The 20,276-nt window shown below is 45.8% G+C and overlaps 1 protein-coding gene across 1 annotated transcript in view; it reads left to right on the top strand.

Moving 5' to 3' along the window:
* Positions 1-20,276, top strand: part of nrxn2a (neurexin 2a) — a 284,420-nt gene that overhangs the window by 219,874 nt on the left and 44,270 nt on the right. The window contains exon 20 of the mRNA XM_063202259.1: positions 16,249-16,430. Within this exon, the coding sequence (XP_063058329.1) occupies positions 16,249-16,430 (182 nt within the window). The remainder of the gene's footprint in view (positions 1-16,248; positions 16,431-20,276) is intronic.

Raw genomic sequence — 20,276 nt, 5'->3', positions numbered from 1 at the left:
CAATCCTATAACAATTAACATTGTGCTTCCTTGATGGGGAGAGGTGCGATGGGGAGAGGCGTGAGGTGTTCGTGGCTCTCTCCACCTCTTACTCCAGGGGAGGTTGTGCTTGCCAAAGCTCATGCTGAACATGGGTTGCGTGGGTCAGTGGAGTCCACTGGGAGTGCATCATGCCTTTATGTTGAACAGCAAAACTGGGAACAACAATCTCACCGTTTTTTTCTGTTCTCCTTTTTATCTTTAGAACGTGACTGAGTATGCCAAACCTACATGCATGGTTGCTTATCATTCTCAGTCAGCATACTACACTGCATACACATCATAAGCACAAACTCTAAAAGCAGTATGGAAGACACAGTGGCCATGTGTCTTAAAAAAGCAAATATGAGAATATACAGCAGACAATCAATCATATATCATATATCATATATCATATCATATATCAATTGAAAATATTTGTTTTTACAGGTTATCAGCAGGGAAAAAATAACGAACAAATTTGACAAATAATGGGCACAGCAACTGCCATTGATTACCCCACACCCCCACACTATGTACAACTGGTCCAGCAATTCCATCATATAGCAATTGTGGGGGGGGGAATTGAGCGGTCTTTCTCTTGCCATGAAGACAGAATGATAGAGATGGTGTGTGTGTGTGGAGAGAGAGAGTGAGAGAGAGAAAGAGAGAGAGAGAAAGAGAGAGAGAGAGAGAGAGAGAGAGAGAGAGAGAGAGAGAGAGAGAGAGAGAGAGATGGAGAGAGAGAGGGAGGGAGGGGTGAGGTGAGTGAAGGAGCATGAGAGCATGGCACGAGGGCATGATGACTTGTGGTGCCAATTATGCATAGACTGTAATAGACAGCCACAGGAAAAGGCAGGACGTGATGGATGCCTGTGATTCCGTTAGTTTTGTCACGACTTTCAGCCCGAATGCCAGGTCAGAAAAAGAAATTAGGTTAGGAAAAAAGTGTAAGGAAAAACTGTCTGGAATAAAGAGAAAGAGAATCCTATTACTTACAAAGCTCCGGAGTCAAGCCTGGCAAACTGACCATGTGAAACCTACCATTTGCTTTTTTTTTCCTTTCCCTTTCCTCCCTAGACGTCCCAAAGTACACTGCAGTCATGGGAAAAGAGCTAGATCATTTCCAAAGCAAGCACCGTGCCTGCCTGCCCCGCTCACTGTAAATTGGCCTCTGTATTAGGAGGGAAGGAGGGCATCTTTGGACCGGTTGAAGGGTTGAGTGACCGTGGAGATGAGAGAGGCACTGGAGGCTGGGGTGGATGGCAGCTGGAGACAAGGGGTGTGGGTGAGGGTGGGAGAGAGAGATAAATAGAGAGAGAGAGAGACAGAGAGAGAGAGGGAAGAGACTAGAGACAGAGACGAGAGAGAGGGAAAGAGTTGTTGAGGAGAAAATATGGCATTCGACTCCTACCTTTCATTCCGTGTCACATTTTACAAAATAGGCCTTTATGTTCTGAAGTACACAGCCTTCTTCTGCAACTTTGTTGCTTGTTGCCCTCTCTGCATTAAAGACCTGATAAGGGAAATACTGCATACTCAGAGAGACCACTGCAGTGATTTTCTGCAAGACACTTCTCTGGCCCCTTCCTTCCTTCCTTCCTCCCTTCTTTCCCTCCTTCCCTCCTTCCCTCCTTCCTTCCTTCCTTCCTTCCCTCCTTCCTTTCTTCCTCCCTTCCCTCCTTCCCTCCTTCCTTTCTTCCTTCCCTCCTTCCCTCCTTCCTTCCTTCCTTCCTTCCCTCCTTCCTTTCTTCCTCCCTTCCCTCCTTCCTTTCTTCCTGCCGTCCTCCGTCCTCCATTGCAAGAGGCTGGTTGCCAGGGCTCCCATTTTCCCTCCAGGGCAACACACATCTCCAATCCTTTGGACATAATTGTGCCCTGAAGAAACAATCGGCCCTGACCAAAACAAAACACACTAAATGAGAAGGAGCAGCCACGGGCAGAAGAAAAATAAACGTAACGTGTTCATTTTTGGTGGCTAATTTTAAAAAGGCCATGAAAAATAGGGCCTGGGGTGAGGTCAGAGAAGCCCGGACCTTGTGACTCTGCACGGACCCCGTCTGAAGGCATTAGGGAGTGGCATGAAGGGTGCTGCTGCTTCTTTCTGACACGCACGCCGGCCCGGCTATTAATTCACCTTTTCGCTGTAATGAGGGGCCATCTTACTTAATTCACTCGTGAATAATTTATGAGAACACGGGGCGCAGATCATTTATACGCACCAGGCAACTCAACGGAAAAACAGGCGCGGCGTAGTCTCACTGTCACTTTGGCTCCATACTGTACCGCCGATAATATTTCCATCATTATCTGTCGCCGTTGTTTTTTTCTTTCTTTTTTTTGAAGAAAAGAGAGGAATGCCGGCTGCACTGCAATGCTGCTGCATAATGTAATGTTATCTGAATCTTCCCTTCTGCTTAAATGGAGAGAGAGAGAGAGAGAGAGAGAGAGAGAGAGAGAGAGAGAGAGAGAGAGAGAGAGAGAGAGAGAGAGAGAGAGAGAGAGAGAGAGAGAGAGAGAGAGAGAGAGAGAGAGAATGAGAATAAGATGGAGAAAGAGAGTGATTTGGAAGGAGGAAGGGAGAGGGCCAGACACAAATACAAATGGATGCAGATAGACAGGTAGTCTACACAAAGCATCCGGAAGATTCTACAAGGCAGATAAACAGACTTTTTTCCAGTCAAGGTGATAATCAATGTTCCTTTCTACAGAATGCACACAAGATTGCATATGTTTTTGTGCAAGTCGTGCTGTGAGCAGAAAGATGAAAAAACCAACGTCAAAATACCATACGCATGTGTCTCAAACATGACATTATAGAACAGAGTGGTACCAACTGCACTGAATATATTTCTCTTGATTTGAATACCATCCTCTATAAAAGTTTGAAAGTTTTATGGATTTTGAAAATATGGAAAGTCTAGTTTTGGTTTCAAGTCTCCTCAACAAACTTGGAAGTATTTCATCTTTGTATTGATAATGCAACCATCTTTACTTATCGTATTCTTATTTCTCTTCTGTTTACCTCGTGACTTGTATAAACCTACAGCATATTATCCAGCCACACCTTTGCAGCGTTTTCTGGTAAAGCTTACTTGACGCCGGCGTGGTAACATACCTCACAGTGTCATAATAGTATCGTAACGCAGTCATGCATGATGTGACATAAACATTATGCCAATGTCATAAACATTTTATGACTTTGCCATTAAGTGCCAGTCGGTTATGGTAAAGACAGCCCTATCAATGTGAACTCTTCATGAACATAAAAGGTTTATGACATTGACATCATGTTTACGACTGTGTCATGACACTGACACTCTCATGCCATACATATGTCACTGGTCAAGTAAAGTGAAACTAATTTTTTTACCATTTACTGTAAAAAAAGACAATGCATTTCTCCATAAGCCAATCGTATTCCAGAATGAGATGTAGAGAAAGAGAGAGGGGTTGGGGGTAGGCACAGATTGGATGTTGGATAGACAGGTAGCCTAAACGGAACTGCTATCAGACTCAACACGGAAAACAACTTGCTCTTTTCCAATCATGGCGATAATCTATGAGGTTCTAACCTCAAAATGTCATTTTGGCTCTTAGTGTGTGTGTGATTTTCTGTGCGTGTGCATGCGTGCGTGCCTGCCTGTGTTTGGCAGTGAGTGAGTCAGTGAGTGGGTGATTGAGTATGAGAGAATCATAACTAGCGAATCATAACTAGCGTGTCTGTGTGTGTGAGTGAGAGTGAAATGGTACTTCTTAGGCATGTCACTGATGGCTAACACTAATAGCCAATTCTGCTCTGTGCAATGTCAAGGGTGTGTATGGCAAGGGTGGGTCTCTCTCTCTCTCTCTCTCTCTCTCTCTCTCTCTCTCTCTCTCTCTCTCTCTCTCTCTCTCTCTCTCTCTCTCTCTCTCTCTGTCTCTGTCTCTCTCTCCCCCCCCAATTTCTATCCATCTTGCCCTCTGTCTTAGGTCCTCTGTCCTTTGTCTTTGCCAGCCAGAGCAGATGTCATTGGTCACGGCCGCCCTGACAGGGGCGCGTGTGTCAGGAGGACCACAGACAGGTTTTTCATGACATGCCTTATTAGCGGCATTATACCCCTCTGATTCAGACCTTTCATGGAAAAGGAAGGAGGGATGAAGGAAGGATGAAGGGAGGGAGGGAGGAGATGGAGGGAGGAGACGGAAGAGGGTTTGTTTTGCTACACATCCCCTTTTGTTGCTTCGTTTTCATTGGCTGACCCATTTAAGCGCTGCGGTGAGGCCAGAAACTGCTTCTTCAGCTGAAACAAACACCTCCAACTCTCGAGTCTACTTGAGGAGAGAGAGAGAGAGGGACAGAAAGACAGCGAAAGAGAGAGAGAGGTCTTTGTTCAATTACGACATGTAGAAAGAAAAATACATTCACATTCTGTGTGTGTGTCTGTGTGTCTGGGGACACAGAAAAAGAGGGTAAAATCTACAAGTGCACACATGCATACATATGCACTCACACACACACACACACACAACACAAACGCACACACATAGAGTCACAGCAGCATTGCGGTATTTGAATGCAGTCAGGGCCTATAACTCTACCAGAACCTCATTAAGTGGTGCTTGGGTACAGCCACAGCATAGTGTGCATTACAGGCAGGCTAGGCCCAGGTAGAGGGGGGGTCCCTGAACTGGGTCCCCATTACATTATACTATGAATCGAGAGGGGGGGGTCCTAATCCTTTTAGATGATTTAGCCCTGTGAAAGCTACCAGTGGCCCTGATTACAGGGTGTACTGGGGAGAGGTGGTATGGCAGCCTCAGATCAAGAGCCAGTACTCACAAACACAATCAGCAGGTTTGGAGGGAGATAGACATATTAATGTTGTTAATGTGAACTGGAAAAGGGCTGTAGTCAACCACCCCCCCCCTACACACACACACACACACACACACACACACACACACACACACACACACACACACACACACACACACACACACACACACACACACACACACACACACACACACACACACACACACACACACACACACACACACACACACACACACACACACACACACTCCCCCACCATTACAGGTATGCTTCAAAATCAGCAGGTTTGGAGGGAGATAGACATATTAATGTTGTTAATGTGAATTGGAATAGGGCACTAGTCCCCTCCTCCCCCACTCCCCACACCATTACGGGTAGTGCTTCTCATTTATGGGGGGTGGTAATTCACGCTCTGGGCCCCCAGTGTGGTGCAGGCTTTATTATTATGCACACGCAGCAAGGTGCTTCACTGGCCAGCAGTCGGACCCTTACAGGAGGTTGTCTGGCAAGATGAAAAATTGATCATATGAAATTGATATTGATTGCAATTAGCATTTATATTTGTTGTCGGCGGAGATTCTTGAACCACATAATCAGGTGTAGTATAGTCAGCTGGTTGCCTGGGTAACGTGGCAAGGACCAGGAGAGCTGGAAGAGGATGTACAAAGAAAAAACAGGAGAATGAAAGATTGAAAGAAAGGAAGAAAGAAAGAAAGAAAGAAAGAAAGAAAGAAAGAAAGAAAGAAAGAAAGAAAGAAAGAAAGAAAGAAAGAAAGAAAGAAAGAAAGAAAGAAAGGAAAAGGAAAAGAAAGGCGCATTGTCATCCCCCTCTCTGTTTATGGACTGCAGTCATTAGAAGTATAAGTGTATGGAAAGCACAAATAAGGGTTGGTTTCAGTGGAATACATTGAATGCATAATATATTTCAGGGTTATGCAGTGAAGTGCTTTAATTGGCACAGTGAAGTCCTGGTGTTAATGCCATTCACTAAAGTGATTCTCCCTCTAGTGCTTACTTGACTGGTCTGCATTTTGCAGGGTCTTATAGAGGGCTATCCAGTAGCCCCTAAAGCCCACCTTGCGTGTGTGTCTGTTTTAAAGATAAGGTAGGGTTATAGGCGTCATAAATCATTTATTTGGCCTGTATTTACAAGTAGGTTATTCACAATGAATAAGTTATTTGTTGGTGCTGTACCCCTAATAAATGTGCAGTTGCTCATACTGTAAGATGCATTTTGTTTTCAGCTCCAATTAGTGACAGGAAGAGAAGTTGCCTTTGAGCAGGTCCAGAAACGCTTATACTTACAAAGTGATACAAATGGCTCTCTTGCCTGTGTGTTTACATTACTGTTCGACCTTGATGTTTCTTTACTGCACAGTAAAGATTGGTGTGTTCATTCAACACTCGCAGAGTCGATTTAACATCTCCTACATTGTATTTGGTCCCAGAGGACTTTCTAAGTGTTGAATAACTGCTTTTTTTTACTGTGTACTGAAACAAATAGGAGATGGTATCGTGAGACTGCACCTCCATTTTGTTCGGGCCAGCAGTCAGTCGGAATATTAAGAGAGTGTTGGATGGAGCTTCGTGTAAATGCAGTGCAGGCTAGGCACTGTGATGGACAGGGAGAAGGGCTCCGTAGTGCTTCAATTGTCAGCCGATGCCATCAATCAACTGATGCGAGGGGTGTGCAACGAAACATTCCCCGGCACTCCCCCACCGAAACGGTTCAGTGTTCTTAGCAAAACTGTTACTCATGAAAATGCAGGCAGTGCAGCTCCACAGTTGTTTGGCGCTGTGATTTTTTTTATTATTTGAATATGAGTTTTGTCAGACACAAGCTTTTTCCCCCCCAAATAGGCCCCTTTGAAGACTTTCCTGTCCTGTTACATTGTGGACAGTTTTCGGTGCTGTGACTGAACGTAACAAAAAAACACACAACTATTTGAAACCTTTCAACAAAAACATGCGCATGAAACTCTGGTATCTGTGTTTCTCAGCAACTGTTTCCTACGGCTAAACCGAGTCACGTTTTCACGGCTTTTCAAAGAGGGCTGCGCATCCTGGATTTTACATACCACCATGCTTTATCAAATGTGGCATTCGGCGTGAATATGTAGGCCATCTTTTAAAAAGCAAGTCGTACATTAATTCAGCACCCATTTAATTTCACGCAAAATGGAACATTCGGTGCCATTTGTTTGAGTAATGTGTTATGTGCGTGTGTGTGTGTGTGTGTGTGTGTGTGTGTGTGTGTGTGTGTGTGTGTGTGTGTGTGTGTGTGTGTGTGTGTGTGTGTGTGTGTGTGTGTGTGTGTGTGTGTGTGTGTGTGTGTGTGTGCATCTGTGTGTGTGTGTGTGTGCATCTGTGTGTGTGTGTGTGTGTGTGTGTGTGTGTGTGTGTGTGTGTGTGTGTGTGTGTGTGTGTGTGTGTGTGTGTGTGTGTGTGTGTGTGTGTGTGTGTGTGTGTGTGTGTGTGTGCATCTGTGTGTGTGTGTGTGTGTGTGTGTGTGTGTGTGTGTGTGTGTGTGTGTGTGTGTGTGTGTGTGTGTGTGTGTGTGTGTGTGTGTGTGTGTGTGTGTGTGTGTGTGTGTGCATCTGTGTGTGTGTGTGTGTGTGTGTGTGTGTGTGTGTGTGTGTGTGTGTGTGTGTGTGTGTGTGTGTGTGTGTGTGCGCGTGCGTGCGTGGGTGCGTGCACACTTGAGTGTCTCTATGTGTGCGTGCGTGCGTGCGTGTGTGTGTGTGCGTGCACACTTGAGTGCCTCTGTGTGTGTGTGTGTGTGTGTGTGTGTGTGTGTGTGTGTGTGTGTGTGTGTGTGTGTGTGCATCTGTGTGTGTGTGTGTGTGTGTGTGTGTGTGTGTGCGTGCGCGTGCGTGGGTGCGTGCACACTTGAGTGTCTCTATGTGTGCGTGCGTGCGTGGGTGCGTGCACACTTGAGTGCCTCTGTGTGTGTGTGTGTGTGTGTGTGTGAGTGCGTGTGTGTGTGTGTGTGTGTGTGTGTGTGTGTGTGTGTGTGTGTGTGTGTGTGTGTGTGTGTGTGTGTGTGTGTGTGTGCGTGCACGTGCGCGCGTCTGTGAGTGTGTGTGTGCGCCTGTTTGTTGGTTGTGCCTCCTTGCCATGGAAATCGGATGCACCACCATGGCAGCTAAAAGCTGTAGTAGCTTACACTGGCATTAGTGCTCATTTGTAAGGATCAGAAACGTTGTTTGCAGACGTGCCCCGCTGTGCCCTTGCTCCTGTGCCTTTTATACTGTACGGTTTGCAGTCAGACTGCAGTCGTTTGTTTCTTCATATACTGTATGTCATGCTGTGGGCAGTGGAGGTCATTTTCATAGCAACGTCGTTGGTCGTTGTCAGCCATTTCTAACGTTATTTTGAAGATGTGTGTTTATTTGTCTCATCGACAAATTAAATTAGTCGGCCAATCTCAAGGTTTTTTTTCATCTAGATGATAGGATTGAGGAGGCACTATTGCGGTCTCCTGCTGCTTTGGCTCTTTGGATAAAAGTCTTTTACAACCTATAATTTAATGGATGGCAATACAGTAGATGGCACTCAGCCAAAAGGCGTGGCTACAAATAAAGACAAAATGAGGTGGTGATGATTAACTAGGGAGAGTTATAATATGCATATACTGTATAGGCACAGTGAATATAAACAAAACTGTGCAATATCGATATATTAAGCAAATGCATAATTGATGTACTCAACATACAGTAACACTTAACTTTTACCATTTTCGCTGGCTGTACTGTATATTGGGTGACACCACACTGTACATAACATGGCATTGTTTTGACAGTGCTATGACAGTGTCATGTCAGGCTGCTGTCAGGTACTGTCAAGTACGATATAAACCACCATCGAAAATGGTTCAAGATGATACTGTAGCCATAGCAATACGCAGAGTGACCTTTTCAGCTCAAATCGTATTAATGCAAGCTTAAAACTGTGAACAAACTTGGAGTATAAGCCATGTTATGACATATTGCTGAAACTAAACTGTTAATAGAACCAGAACACTCTCTCTCTCTCTCTCTCTCTCTCTCTCTCTCTCTCTCTCTCTCTCTCTCTCTCTCTCTCTCTCTCTCTCTCTCTCTCTCTCTCTCTCTCTCTCTCTCTCTCTCTCCCTCCTCCCCCTCTCTGCCACTCATTAACGAGCAGATGCAACGACATGTTAACACCCATTTCAGGTGTAATGCCATGCAGGCAGGCAGGCAGGCCACATATGGCTAAAGCAGCAGTCTGTCTCTTGCTGGAGTGCACCGTGATGGGTTTGCATGTCTGTGTGTCTCTTGCATATGCAATCAAGAGGGGGACCCATGGGGAAAGGAGGTAGTTTTGGGACAAATGCACTGAGAGGGGGGAAGCACAAGTGCTTTTTGATGTGTACACCCAACTGTCATCCTACCTACTGCTAGATATGAATGGGTCTGTCATATGTTCCGCTAAAGGTAGTCAACCAGCCTTTTCAGGCACACAGCATTTCATACAATATTTGGCAGCAAGAAATATTTTCTAATACATGCCCAATCTGTACTTGTCTGTGTCAAAAGAGTCTATTCGGGGCACACTCGCTTCAAGCTGCTCGACTCGACTAACTTGCTTCTGCGGAGCTTGAAGACATCAACACATTCTTAACCCAGATGAGTCGTGTAGCACCGAGCTGCTAAAAGCTATTTCACACATATTTCACATGTTTTCCTGTAGCTCTATACTCGGCTTCGCAGCACGATTGTGCACCAACGGAAACTGTATTAGGTGATGAGGGAGAAAAAAACCTGCCGTTTTTTTTTCTGCAAGTCTGATGCAAATGAAGACTCGGGAGCCCATAATGGGTGTGCAAATATCAGAAATGAATTGATATTCTGAAGAATGGCTCACAAATAACATGTCATAGCATCATATAATACAATTAAGCCTCTCCCGCCTGTAAGAGTGGTGGATACGGATAAGACCAATAGGAAGTCATGAATAGGGATTGCCCTAATCTCATTGTAGACAAGACCCATTTGAATTCATGAACAGCGTGAAGTGGCAAGTGCTGTGGTCATGGAGGAAAGAGATGGAGAGAGAAAGAGAGAGAAGAAAGAGATAGAAAAAGAGAAAAAGAGTGTGAGACATAGAATGTGTGAAAGACAAAACGGCAGAGAGAGAGAATGAGAGAAAGAGGAAGAGAGAGAGCTAGAGAGAGAGAGAGAGAGAAAGAGAAAATGGCAGAGAAAGAGAGAGAGAGAGAGAGAGAGAGAGAGAGAGAGAGAGAGAGAGAGAGAGAGAGAGAGAACCGAGTGAGGCACGTAGAGAGACAGGAGAGAGGTGGGTGTGGTGCAGTACGCTGCTGAAAGGCGTGCTCTGAGATGGAATTGGGGAGCGGCTGATATGTTTATCAAAGCCCCTGCCAACAGAACTGGGTCACCCTCGAACTTCAGGCCAAACAAGGCAGAGCACCGCAGCGGCATGACAGCAGATGCAAGGCCTCAGCTCCACTCAACTCGCACAGCCACCACTGTACACAGTTTTAAAAATACTGTTTTAATTCAAAATTTAGAGTTTATTTAACATCTTCTTGAGTGTATTGGTCCCAGACTACTCTATAAGTGTGAATTAGCACAGCTTTATTTACTGTGTAGTTAAGCCCTCTCCTCTCCTCTCCTCTCCTGTCCTCTCCTCTCCTCTCCTCCCCTTTCCTCTCCTCTCCTCTCCTCCCCTTTCCTCTCCTCTCCTCTCCTCTCCTCTCCTCGCCTCTCCTCGCCTCACCTCTCTCTTTCCTCTCCTCTCCGCTCCTCCCCTCTCCCTCTCCTCTCCTCTCCTCTCCTCTCCTCTCCTCTCCTCTCCTCCCCTCTCCCTCTCTCCTTCCTCTCTCTCTCCTCCCTCCTCTCCTCTCCTCTCCTCTCCTCTCCTCCGCTCCTCTCCTCTCCTCTCCTCTCCTCGCCTCTCCTATCTCCTCTCCTCTCCTCTCCTCTCCCTCTCCTCTCCTCGCCTCTCCCGTCATAATTGCTCAAGTCAACTCTGGCAAATAATTATGGTGTGAAAGAGGATTATTTTAATCATAACTTAAAATTTCACCTTCAGGCATTCTTGAATGGCGTGACCATTATGATTTTAAATGAGCAATACCACGGCATCTCAAGCAACATTCTTAGATGAGGTCCTTGTAACTATGGGGGAGCCATCTTAGCTTTGAAGCAGTCGGGGATCGTGTAAGCAATTGTGTTGCACTGAATATTCCAATATTTTTATTCTGCATAATAATGCATTTATCTGTGTGCCTGCTTTGACTTTGGTCACTGAAAGACTTTGCCACCCACAGAGTACAAAAACCTAAGGGGTATAAGTAAATATAAGGTATTTAATTTGTTTTGACTGCCGAAATGAAACATTAGCCTTATGTAACGCTGCATGGCAGATAGACTCTTCAATTAAAATCTATCTTACAGTTCTGACCTGGGGTGCGTTTCTTGAAAGTGTAGTCGCTAGCCAGTCAGCAACTTGGGTAGTTGCTAATGGGAAATTGCATTACAAACAACAAAGTAGCGGACGTAGTTAGCAACTATGGTCTCGAGAAATGCACCCCTGATCTCAACGCTTCTAAGGATTCTAATTTTGTGATTTTTTACTGTACCAGGGGAGTGTGAAGATAATGCAGATAGACTGATAACCAGGCAGTCAAACAGCCAAGGTGGCACGGCACACACAGATATTAGGCAAAGTTGGTGCATATTCCCTTACTTTGAATCCATTGCACCGCGGTGCCAGTATCAATGTGTGGCATTGGTTTCTGATGTGTGATTGTTGTGACACGGTAGGGATATGCAGTCTTAGTCATGTCCCCCACGTTAAGCTTTGTTGTCGTTTCAACTTTTACGCGGGTAATCCAACACAGAGAGAAATAAAACAACGTCCCTCCAGGACCTTGACTTTGCTGCAGAACAAACAAAGAGACACAAGAGACTGCAGACAAACTAATACAACGACTCCCCACACACAGCCTGACGCAGGTCTATGGTACATGAAGTGCATGTGTACAAGTGCATTGGTAGGAAATGCAAAAAAGAAACGCTACAATGAGGTGCAAATAATAATACACCAAAAGCCATAACCATGAGCATTGTAGCAAGCCACAAGGCAGCCAAAGGACACTGCAGGGCCTCTCAGAACAGCACTCTCCTCTGCCTGAATTAAGTACCTTACATAAGCTGTTGTGGAAAAATAAAGAGAAATTAAAAAAAAACCACACACAATACAAATACATTCTTTGAAAACTAAGCTATTGTAAATGCTTATGCAAATTTGGCTATGATAAAAGAAATGATAGCAACATATTTTATCAGTATCAGAGGGTTTTTTTGTGACAGTGTTTTTGCTGTATTTTTTTAGAGAGAAGCTTACAAAGGTATTGCCGAGGGAACCAAACGGTTGTGTGGACACACAAGGGGGAGACGGGTAAATAACAGGTAGATGAAAAACATGGCGAGCTGCCTCTGTGCCGCTTTTTCCTTTTTTCCCCTTGCTTAGCGGCGGGGGGAAAGCAAATAACATTGCTGTAAACAGGCGATGCTGCTGCTCCCCAACCACTCCAGGCCCCCCCCCTAGTCTCCCACCCTCACCCCCCTACTCCAACCCTTGTCTCTGGGAGCACTCCCTAGATCCCCCCCACCCCCTCGGTGTGAGAGAGTGAGGGGGAATACGCAGAGGTTTGTGTGGCGTGATGTCTTACACGAGGGTAATTCTCACCGGCACACAAGAGCAGGGGTTTCATGGGAGTAGCCGGATATCACATTTCAGACATGCTGGAGAAAGGAAAGGGGGGCGAGGGGGGCAGAATGCCAGTGGTGGATGTTAATTCACAGGTGTTGACTGGTGTTGGCAACATTATTGTAATGCCGACTGATCTTTGCACTTTTTTTTTTAGTGTTGCACCACTGAATACATTGTAATATTGATTCTGTAGCCTGTCAAAGCAGGACTGTTAAAGCGTGACTATGAATGCGCCAGCACGTGTGTGTGCATGCGTGCGTGTCGCTGTGTGAGTCTGTGCTTTAGTGCGTGTGTGTGTGTGTGTGCGTACGTGCGTGTGTGTCGACAGGGGATGGGGATAACCAAGGGAAGCTTTCATCTGCGCATAGCAGATACCGCATAGCCTGAAATATTGGCGGTATGCTGGAAATGTTAAATGTTTTTATAGTCGTGTTTGTTTTTGTATGTTTCTCAATGTGATTTGCAGATAATTATTCTACTCTCACTAATGACTTGCAGTGAAAAGCAGCATGCAGTTGGCAGATTCCAAACGCTTAAACATATATATTAACGGTTGTTGTCCTAAGAGTAATGTTTGTGCCAATTAAGCCCAGAGTATAGACAGACAGGCAACGTGCCCTTTCCAATGGCCATTGATCATTTTCATTGACCTCCTCGTCAATGCACATAAAGCTCCATAAACTCTGCAGATCGCAGGGTTAATTGCAACGATATATAGTACACTTGTATGTGTTTCAAAACAACAAATATATCAAGAGACAATGTGTTGTGCTCTGTGCCATTTTTCTTCTCGTCTCTGTATTATCGGATCTTTGTGTGTGCAGCATCTTACATATGACGGTATTTCAAAGAGCCAATGCATGTCTGTGTTTTCTCATGTTTGTTAATTATACTTCCTTGGAAAGGCTTTAAACATACGGTAGTGTAAAGATTTCCTGAATTACACTAGAGAATGCCTTTGTTATCTCTGTGCCACCAGAAACCTGCAAACCATAGTGTGCTACTACAGCACAAGACGAGTAGAGGTTTAAAGTGTCTTCAAATGATACTTGTGTTGCTCTCTCATGTCTCCCTGAAGATGTTGCTAATCTTACCTTAATCTTTTGGCATTTGGTAGCCCGTCTCTTAATTATCTGCTGGATCCATGTTCACAATATCCACTGCATTCCCACTTAAACATGCCCAAGAAATTAGTGCTTTTCCGCCTGCACTGAGTGCACCTCAGTGGATAAACCATTAGGTGTATTTAATGCAGCTTATCCACCGCTTCGGAAAAAATTCAATTGCTTTATTAAAAGACTTCCTTTGGGCAGGTGGCAAATATGTTTTTAGCCCATTCACACTAAAATCCTACCGGATTTTACCATTAGTTAAGAGGAAGTTGTTATGATTTGATTGGTTGGAAGTCATTGTTTTGCTGCCTTGCTCAATGCTATGAATATGATATAATTATTTTTTAAACAAAAAACCACAGTGGTATTTATAATTCTTAATTGAATGTGGTGAAGCGAAGCAGGCTCTTGGACTTGCAGGCTTGCCTAAAGTCCAACGTTATTCCCAGCTGGACCTCAGAGCCGCAGATTTAGGCTGGCATGCTATTTACGTTTCCTGGGCTTCTTAGAGGTGCCCGTAATTATGTTGGCACACAGCTCTTTCTGCTGGGCCTGTCTTTGGACTCAAGCCGAGAGCGAGGCATTGTTGTGTGACATTTATAAGAATAGCATTGGGGTTTTAGGGTATGGTTTTGTGCCTTATAATAAGTAAATAACACATAGGCCTAAGCAAAAAATACATAATTCCAATGGCTATCATTATTATTATTATTATTATTATTATTATTATTATTATTATTATTATTATTATTATTATTATTATTATTATTATACATCACATTGGCAAGTGAACCTACTGTATTTTAAGATTGGCTACAAATCATCATCCTCTGTTGGTTGTGTGTAACACCCAAGTTTAGATTTTGAAAATGGGATTTTAAATAGCAAATGTGTCAGCTCATATCAACCATTTGTATTCTTTAGTTTCAGTGGAGGAATGGTTAAAGACAATCTGTGGAACCACATTATTTGTCGGTACTCTTAGGACTCTGCAATATGGTAGTGTGTGGTAGTAGTGGTGTGGATGCAGCACACCATTTAATATGTGTAAATAACTCATCAGCAGTCTTTCGGTTTTACACACCCCAAAGGACTCCCAGGCCAAGATAACCAAAAAAATGGGAGAGAAAAACTCTTTAACTAGGCGAAGAACTTGAAGCAAACTGGCAGCAATCCACGACTCCAAGACCCGTGCAGCCCTCTGACACTGACACGAGTAATGTGGTGTGTGCTGCAATGCCTTTTAAAATTCACCAGCCAATTCCTCACTCACTGCCACCTCTTTAACCTGGTGCACAGAGCTCATCCTCCAACAGCATGGGTCAGTAAGGCTACTAGCAGCAGTCCACGCGGTTCGCAACAAAAAGGCCAACAGCCTTTCACCTTAATTTCCCATCACAACATGGCCCTCACCTTGCACATTTGTGTATGGTTGATTTAATCTCTCTGTATTATGGCCTGGTGTTGTCTGTGTCCGTCGCTCTCTGCAACAGGTTAGCAGCTTTCCGGAGCAGGTGTTCAGCACTCGGCCACCCGGAGCTTTCCTAGGGGGGTGCGACTTCCAGATAAGCTAATTTGATGCCCCCTCAACCACCTCCTCTGTTATCTCATTTAGAGCGCCATAGGTGCCAGGAATGACAGGTGGCACTGTGATGGCAGCGGGGGTACGAGGGGCGAGAGTTTAAAAGCTTTTTTTAATTGCAGAGGACCTCCACAAATTGATGGGGCATAAATTCAGGTCTGGGCACGGGAAAGGATACGACTCCATGAATGAGTGATAATGTGCTACTACTGTAAAAGCATGTTAATTTGTGATGGGGAGAGAAAAAAAACGTACAATCGCAACCCTGCCATATTCGTGTTAACTACGCCAGAATGAGTATGCATCCTCTTAGACGTAACACATAATAAATTCATGCTCAAACCATGTTCTGTGTTGTCTCTGTGTAGCAGAAGCCAGTATGCTTGCCCTCGTTTCCGCGTTAAAGTAAGACGACGACGCGATTAATTGTGAAGTCAGAGTGTTGTGTTGGCTTGAAGACACTGGTAAAGAGCCTGCAGCAGGCTTCCCTTCCCCTTCCTTTTCCCTTTCCCATTCCCTTCCAGTCGGCCTGCCTTGGCTTGCCTTGCCTTGCTGACACGTTTTGGCAAGCTCCTCTGGCACGAATCAGCTAGCCATAATGCTACAGCATGATGTCACAAACCAGCAATACATTTTAGTCAAACAAACCCTCCAACCTGGCAAAGTAGCACAGCGCCGCAGTGTATGTGTGCGCACGCACACACACACACACACACACACACACACACACACACACACACACACACACACACACACACACACACACACACACACACACACACACACAGTCACACACACACACAGTCACACGCACACACACATGCTGACGTAAGAACGTTCACACCATCAATATATATTTCCATCAGCCCGCCAAGCTCACCTTGCCCCTTTTTTTTCTCCCTCTCTTTCTCTCTCTCTCCCTCCCTCTCCCCCTCTCCCCCCGCTCTCTCACCTCGCAGCTGGAACCACCTACATTTTCGGGAAAGGCGGGGCCCTGATCACGTACACCTGGGCGCCCAACGAGCGGCCGAGCACGCGAGCGGACCGGCTGGCGGTGGGCTTCAGCACGCAGCAGCGAGACGCCATCCTGGTGCAGGTGGAGAGCACCGCAGGCCTGGGAGACTACCTGCAGCTGCACATAGTGAGTAGTACCGAGCCAGCACAGCCCCACAACCACCACAGCCCGGGCCGCGGACAGCTTTGGCTGGGCCCAGGACAGTCATCTGAAAAGGCCCCCCACCCAATACATTCAATGTAGTGAGGACCCAATTATGGGCCCCCTATCTCCCAGGGCCTGGGACAACAGACCCCTTTGTCCCGCCTTGTCGTCATCCTTGCCCACAGCCCACAGAACACCATTACAAAGACCCATTAGAAACAGGTAATACAGAGCAGAGCCCACAAACACAGTCCAGCCGAACAGAATAACAAACACTGCTAATAGAGCAGCATTACAGACGCTCATTACACAGAGGCCCATTAGAAGTAGAATACACAGGGAGGCTACCTGCAGCTGCACACAGTGGCCGTTTCCCAATGTCTAGTGTGCATCCTTCGAAGTGTGTCAGCCTTCGTAATCACGCCCAGTGATTGGATACTCTTTGGTGAACTCTGCGGAGTATCCAATCACTGGCCGTTGACTACTTAGGCTGACACACTTCCGAGGCTCATACACTTGACATTGGGAAATAGTGAGTGAGTACAGAGGAACCCCAGCCCAGAAATGAATACTACACAAAAAACGCTATTAACAGACCACCATTAGATTCAGTATAGACAGGTAGGCATACACTGGGAGACATAGCACATCATACTGAGTACAGAACAAAACCACGGCCCAGATAAGCACAACAAACACCCAGACACAAACAAACACTGTTAACAAACTCATTGCAGACAGATAGAGATATACTGAGAGATGCTGCTAACAAGGCACTCATTGCAAACAGGTAGAGTTACACTGAGACACTACCTGCAGCTTTATAGTGAGTACAGAAGAGCCTACAAACACATGCCAGACATAAGCAGAAGGGAGAAAAAAATAATTTGGGAACACTGATGATGGGCTAGACACGAAACGTTTGCTACCCACTTTAGTTTTTAATGCAGTTTCACTGAGCATCCAGCTCCTGTGTGCGACTTCTTTTTTCTCCCTATTGTATCACTGTTTTGGAATTTTGCACCGAGTGAAACTCCCCAAGTAAGACAAGGGCGCGGACGCAGCTCTACCTTCACCAGCAGACATGAGCAGAACAAACTCCCAGACTCAAACTAATTCTTCTAGTAGAGTACCGTTACAGAGGCCCATTGTAATTACAACCTGTGGGACAATGTAGAGCTGGCTGTTTTAGGACCAACACTGTCCTCCGTCCACCCTTGTAACTGAGATACACGGGGAGACTGCAGCTATAGTGACCACAGGCCAAATCCCACAACCACAGCCCAGACACAAGCACAACAAACGCTGCTGACAGAGCACAATTGCAGAGACTCCTTAGATACAGGTAGAGGTACATTGGGACACTACATGCAGCAGCATACTGTGAGTACAGAAGAACCCACAACCACACCCCAAACACGAACAAAACAAATACCCAGACAAACACAACTAACAGAGCACCGTTGCAGAAACTGTTGCTGCACAACTATTGAGAGTACATCAACTCTCAACACAACACAACAGAACAGAACAGAACAACCACATTCCAGACATAAACCAACAGGGCTAACAGAGCACCATTGCAGAGACCCATCACGAACAGGTGGGGATATTATCGCAACAAAGTTATGGGCAACGAGCGCTGGGGGGCAATCGCTATTCCGACATAGCGCTATTCCGACATAGTGCTATTCCGACACTTTTTAGGGTTGGGGTTAGGGTTAGGGTTAGGATTAAGGTTAGGGATGTCGGAATAGCGGCATGTAGGAATAGCGGCGGACGGTGGAAAACGTGTCGGTATTCCGACAATAGACATTAACGTCGGAATAGCGACATGTCGGAATAGCGCCACGTAACCACGAGCACTATCCCCACGTTGGGAGACTTCAGGCTGTAGCTGTGTAAATCAGCAAGCTACCTGCTGTACAGTACAGTACTGCTGCACACAGTTAGTACAGTAAAAGCAAAGTGGACAAGTCCTGCAAACTATGGGGATATGTAGAGCTAACCGTTTTAGGTGAGTGGAGGGGGGTGGTGTTTCCAGCATTCGTTTCCATTGTCCTCCATTTCCCCTTGTAAGTGAGACACACTGGGAGACTGCCTGCAGCAGCAGCACACAGTGACTACAGAGCAGTAGCCCAGACGAACAAAGCAAACGCTGCAGAGCCATAATGGAGTACCGACAGAAGCAGGTAGGCATAATTATCGCCAACAAAGGGATGGGCCACGAACACTGCGCCCATTGGGAGACTACATGCAGCTGTACAAATCACGTGAATACTGTACACGCAGTTGCACAGAGTGAGCACAGAAGAACCACCACCACGCAGATGAGTGAACGTCATTGCAGTCAGAGTGCCCATTACCCAGCCCCATTAGAAGCAGTGGCCGAACAATTGCACACAGGGCCCCAGGGCAAAACACAGGTAGGGGCCCTCCCATACAGCCTGCCAAGGTCATAATAGGGCCCCCACCACCAATACGGGAGGGCCCCGCATCCCAGGGGCAAATGCCCTGATTGCCCTGTCCATAGCTCCACAGGTATTATCTCAACAAAGCCTTGGACAATGTGCACTGTGCCCATTGGGAAACTACATGCTGTGCTCCACATTGGGAGAGGGATACTACAAGCTGCTGCGCATGGTGAGAGCACAGCTACCTCTAACCACATGAGCGTTGCAAACTAGGGGCCAGTTATCCTCCCATCCTCCCTTAACACGTGAAACTCAATAGGAAACCACTGTACCTGCCGCTGCACAGAGTGAGTGCAGCAATGGCTCCGGCAAGCAGACCAATGCTGCCAACCGAGCCACATTTCAGTGCCCCATTACTGTACAAAAGGGGAGTGATGTTATCACAAAAAGGGATGTGGGGATTGACTACAAAAGGCTGTGCCAACTACCTGCAGCTGCACACTCTGAGTACAGCAGTAGCAAAAGCGAGTGAGGCCTGTGAACAACGGGGGCGGTGTTGTATGGGGCACTGTTGAGCTAATGAGGTAAGATGGGGGGGGTTGAATGGCACAGCACTGTCCTCCACACTCCTCTATAACCGAAGAACACAGGGAGACTACCAAAAACTGCATAATTATACAAACACTACGTAGTATTTTGCAAATGGTTCCAATCGATACAGTGTTCATTCAACTGTATTAGCAAATACAGTATATAGTGTATGTCTTCACAGTGTTATTTCAACACTCTTGAATCTGAAATGGAATGGGGCCATATATTCTCAGGATAGTGTTGAATTGCCAAAGCATTTTTACTCTCATGAGAACAGAAAATCTGGCCCAGAGAATGAGCCAACACTACAAAGGTCCACTACAAACAGATAATTAAGGGGAGTGACATACAGTGTTGCAAAGGTGTATATGGGTGCAGTCGTGGTGTAACTTGGGGGCAGTCGTGTTGTAATGGTAAGGCAGCTGTACTGTACTTTATAGAGTTGCAGGTTCAATCCCCAGCCTTACCAATCTCATCGTCCCTCCATGTCTGAAGTACCCTTGAGCAAGGCACCTAACCCCACACTGGTCCAGGAACTCTAACCATTACCCTGTGATATCTGTGAGTCGGTTTGGATGAAAGCGTCAGCTAAGTGTAATTTAGTGCGATGATGCAGAGTGTGTGGATGGATGGACAGCTAAGATCCAGATTGGGACACTACACACCCGACCTGTCACATATAGTGGGCACAACTACTGTATCAAAAGCTATTGGGTGGTCATGGGCAAGCAGTTAAGCAGATCTGGACTTGTGGCCAAAATGGTCACAGATGCAATTTCCCACACCATCAGGTTGATAGAGGGAGTGAGTGACCAGCACAGTC

The sequence above is a fragment of the Engraulis encrasicolus genome, chromosome 7 (assembly GCF_034702125.1).
Source record: "Engraulis encrasicolus isolate BLACKSEA-1 chromosome 7, IST_EnEncr_1.0, whole genome shotgun sequence".
NCBI classification, from domain to species: domain Eukaryota; kingdom Metazoa; phylum Chordata; class Actinopteri; order Clupeiformes; family Engraulidae; genus Engraulis; species Engraulis encrasicolus.
Note: the sequence above shows the minus strand (reverse complement) of the source record. Positions and strands in the feature narration are given on the sequence as shown.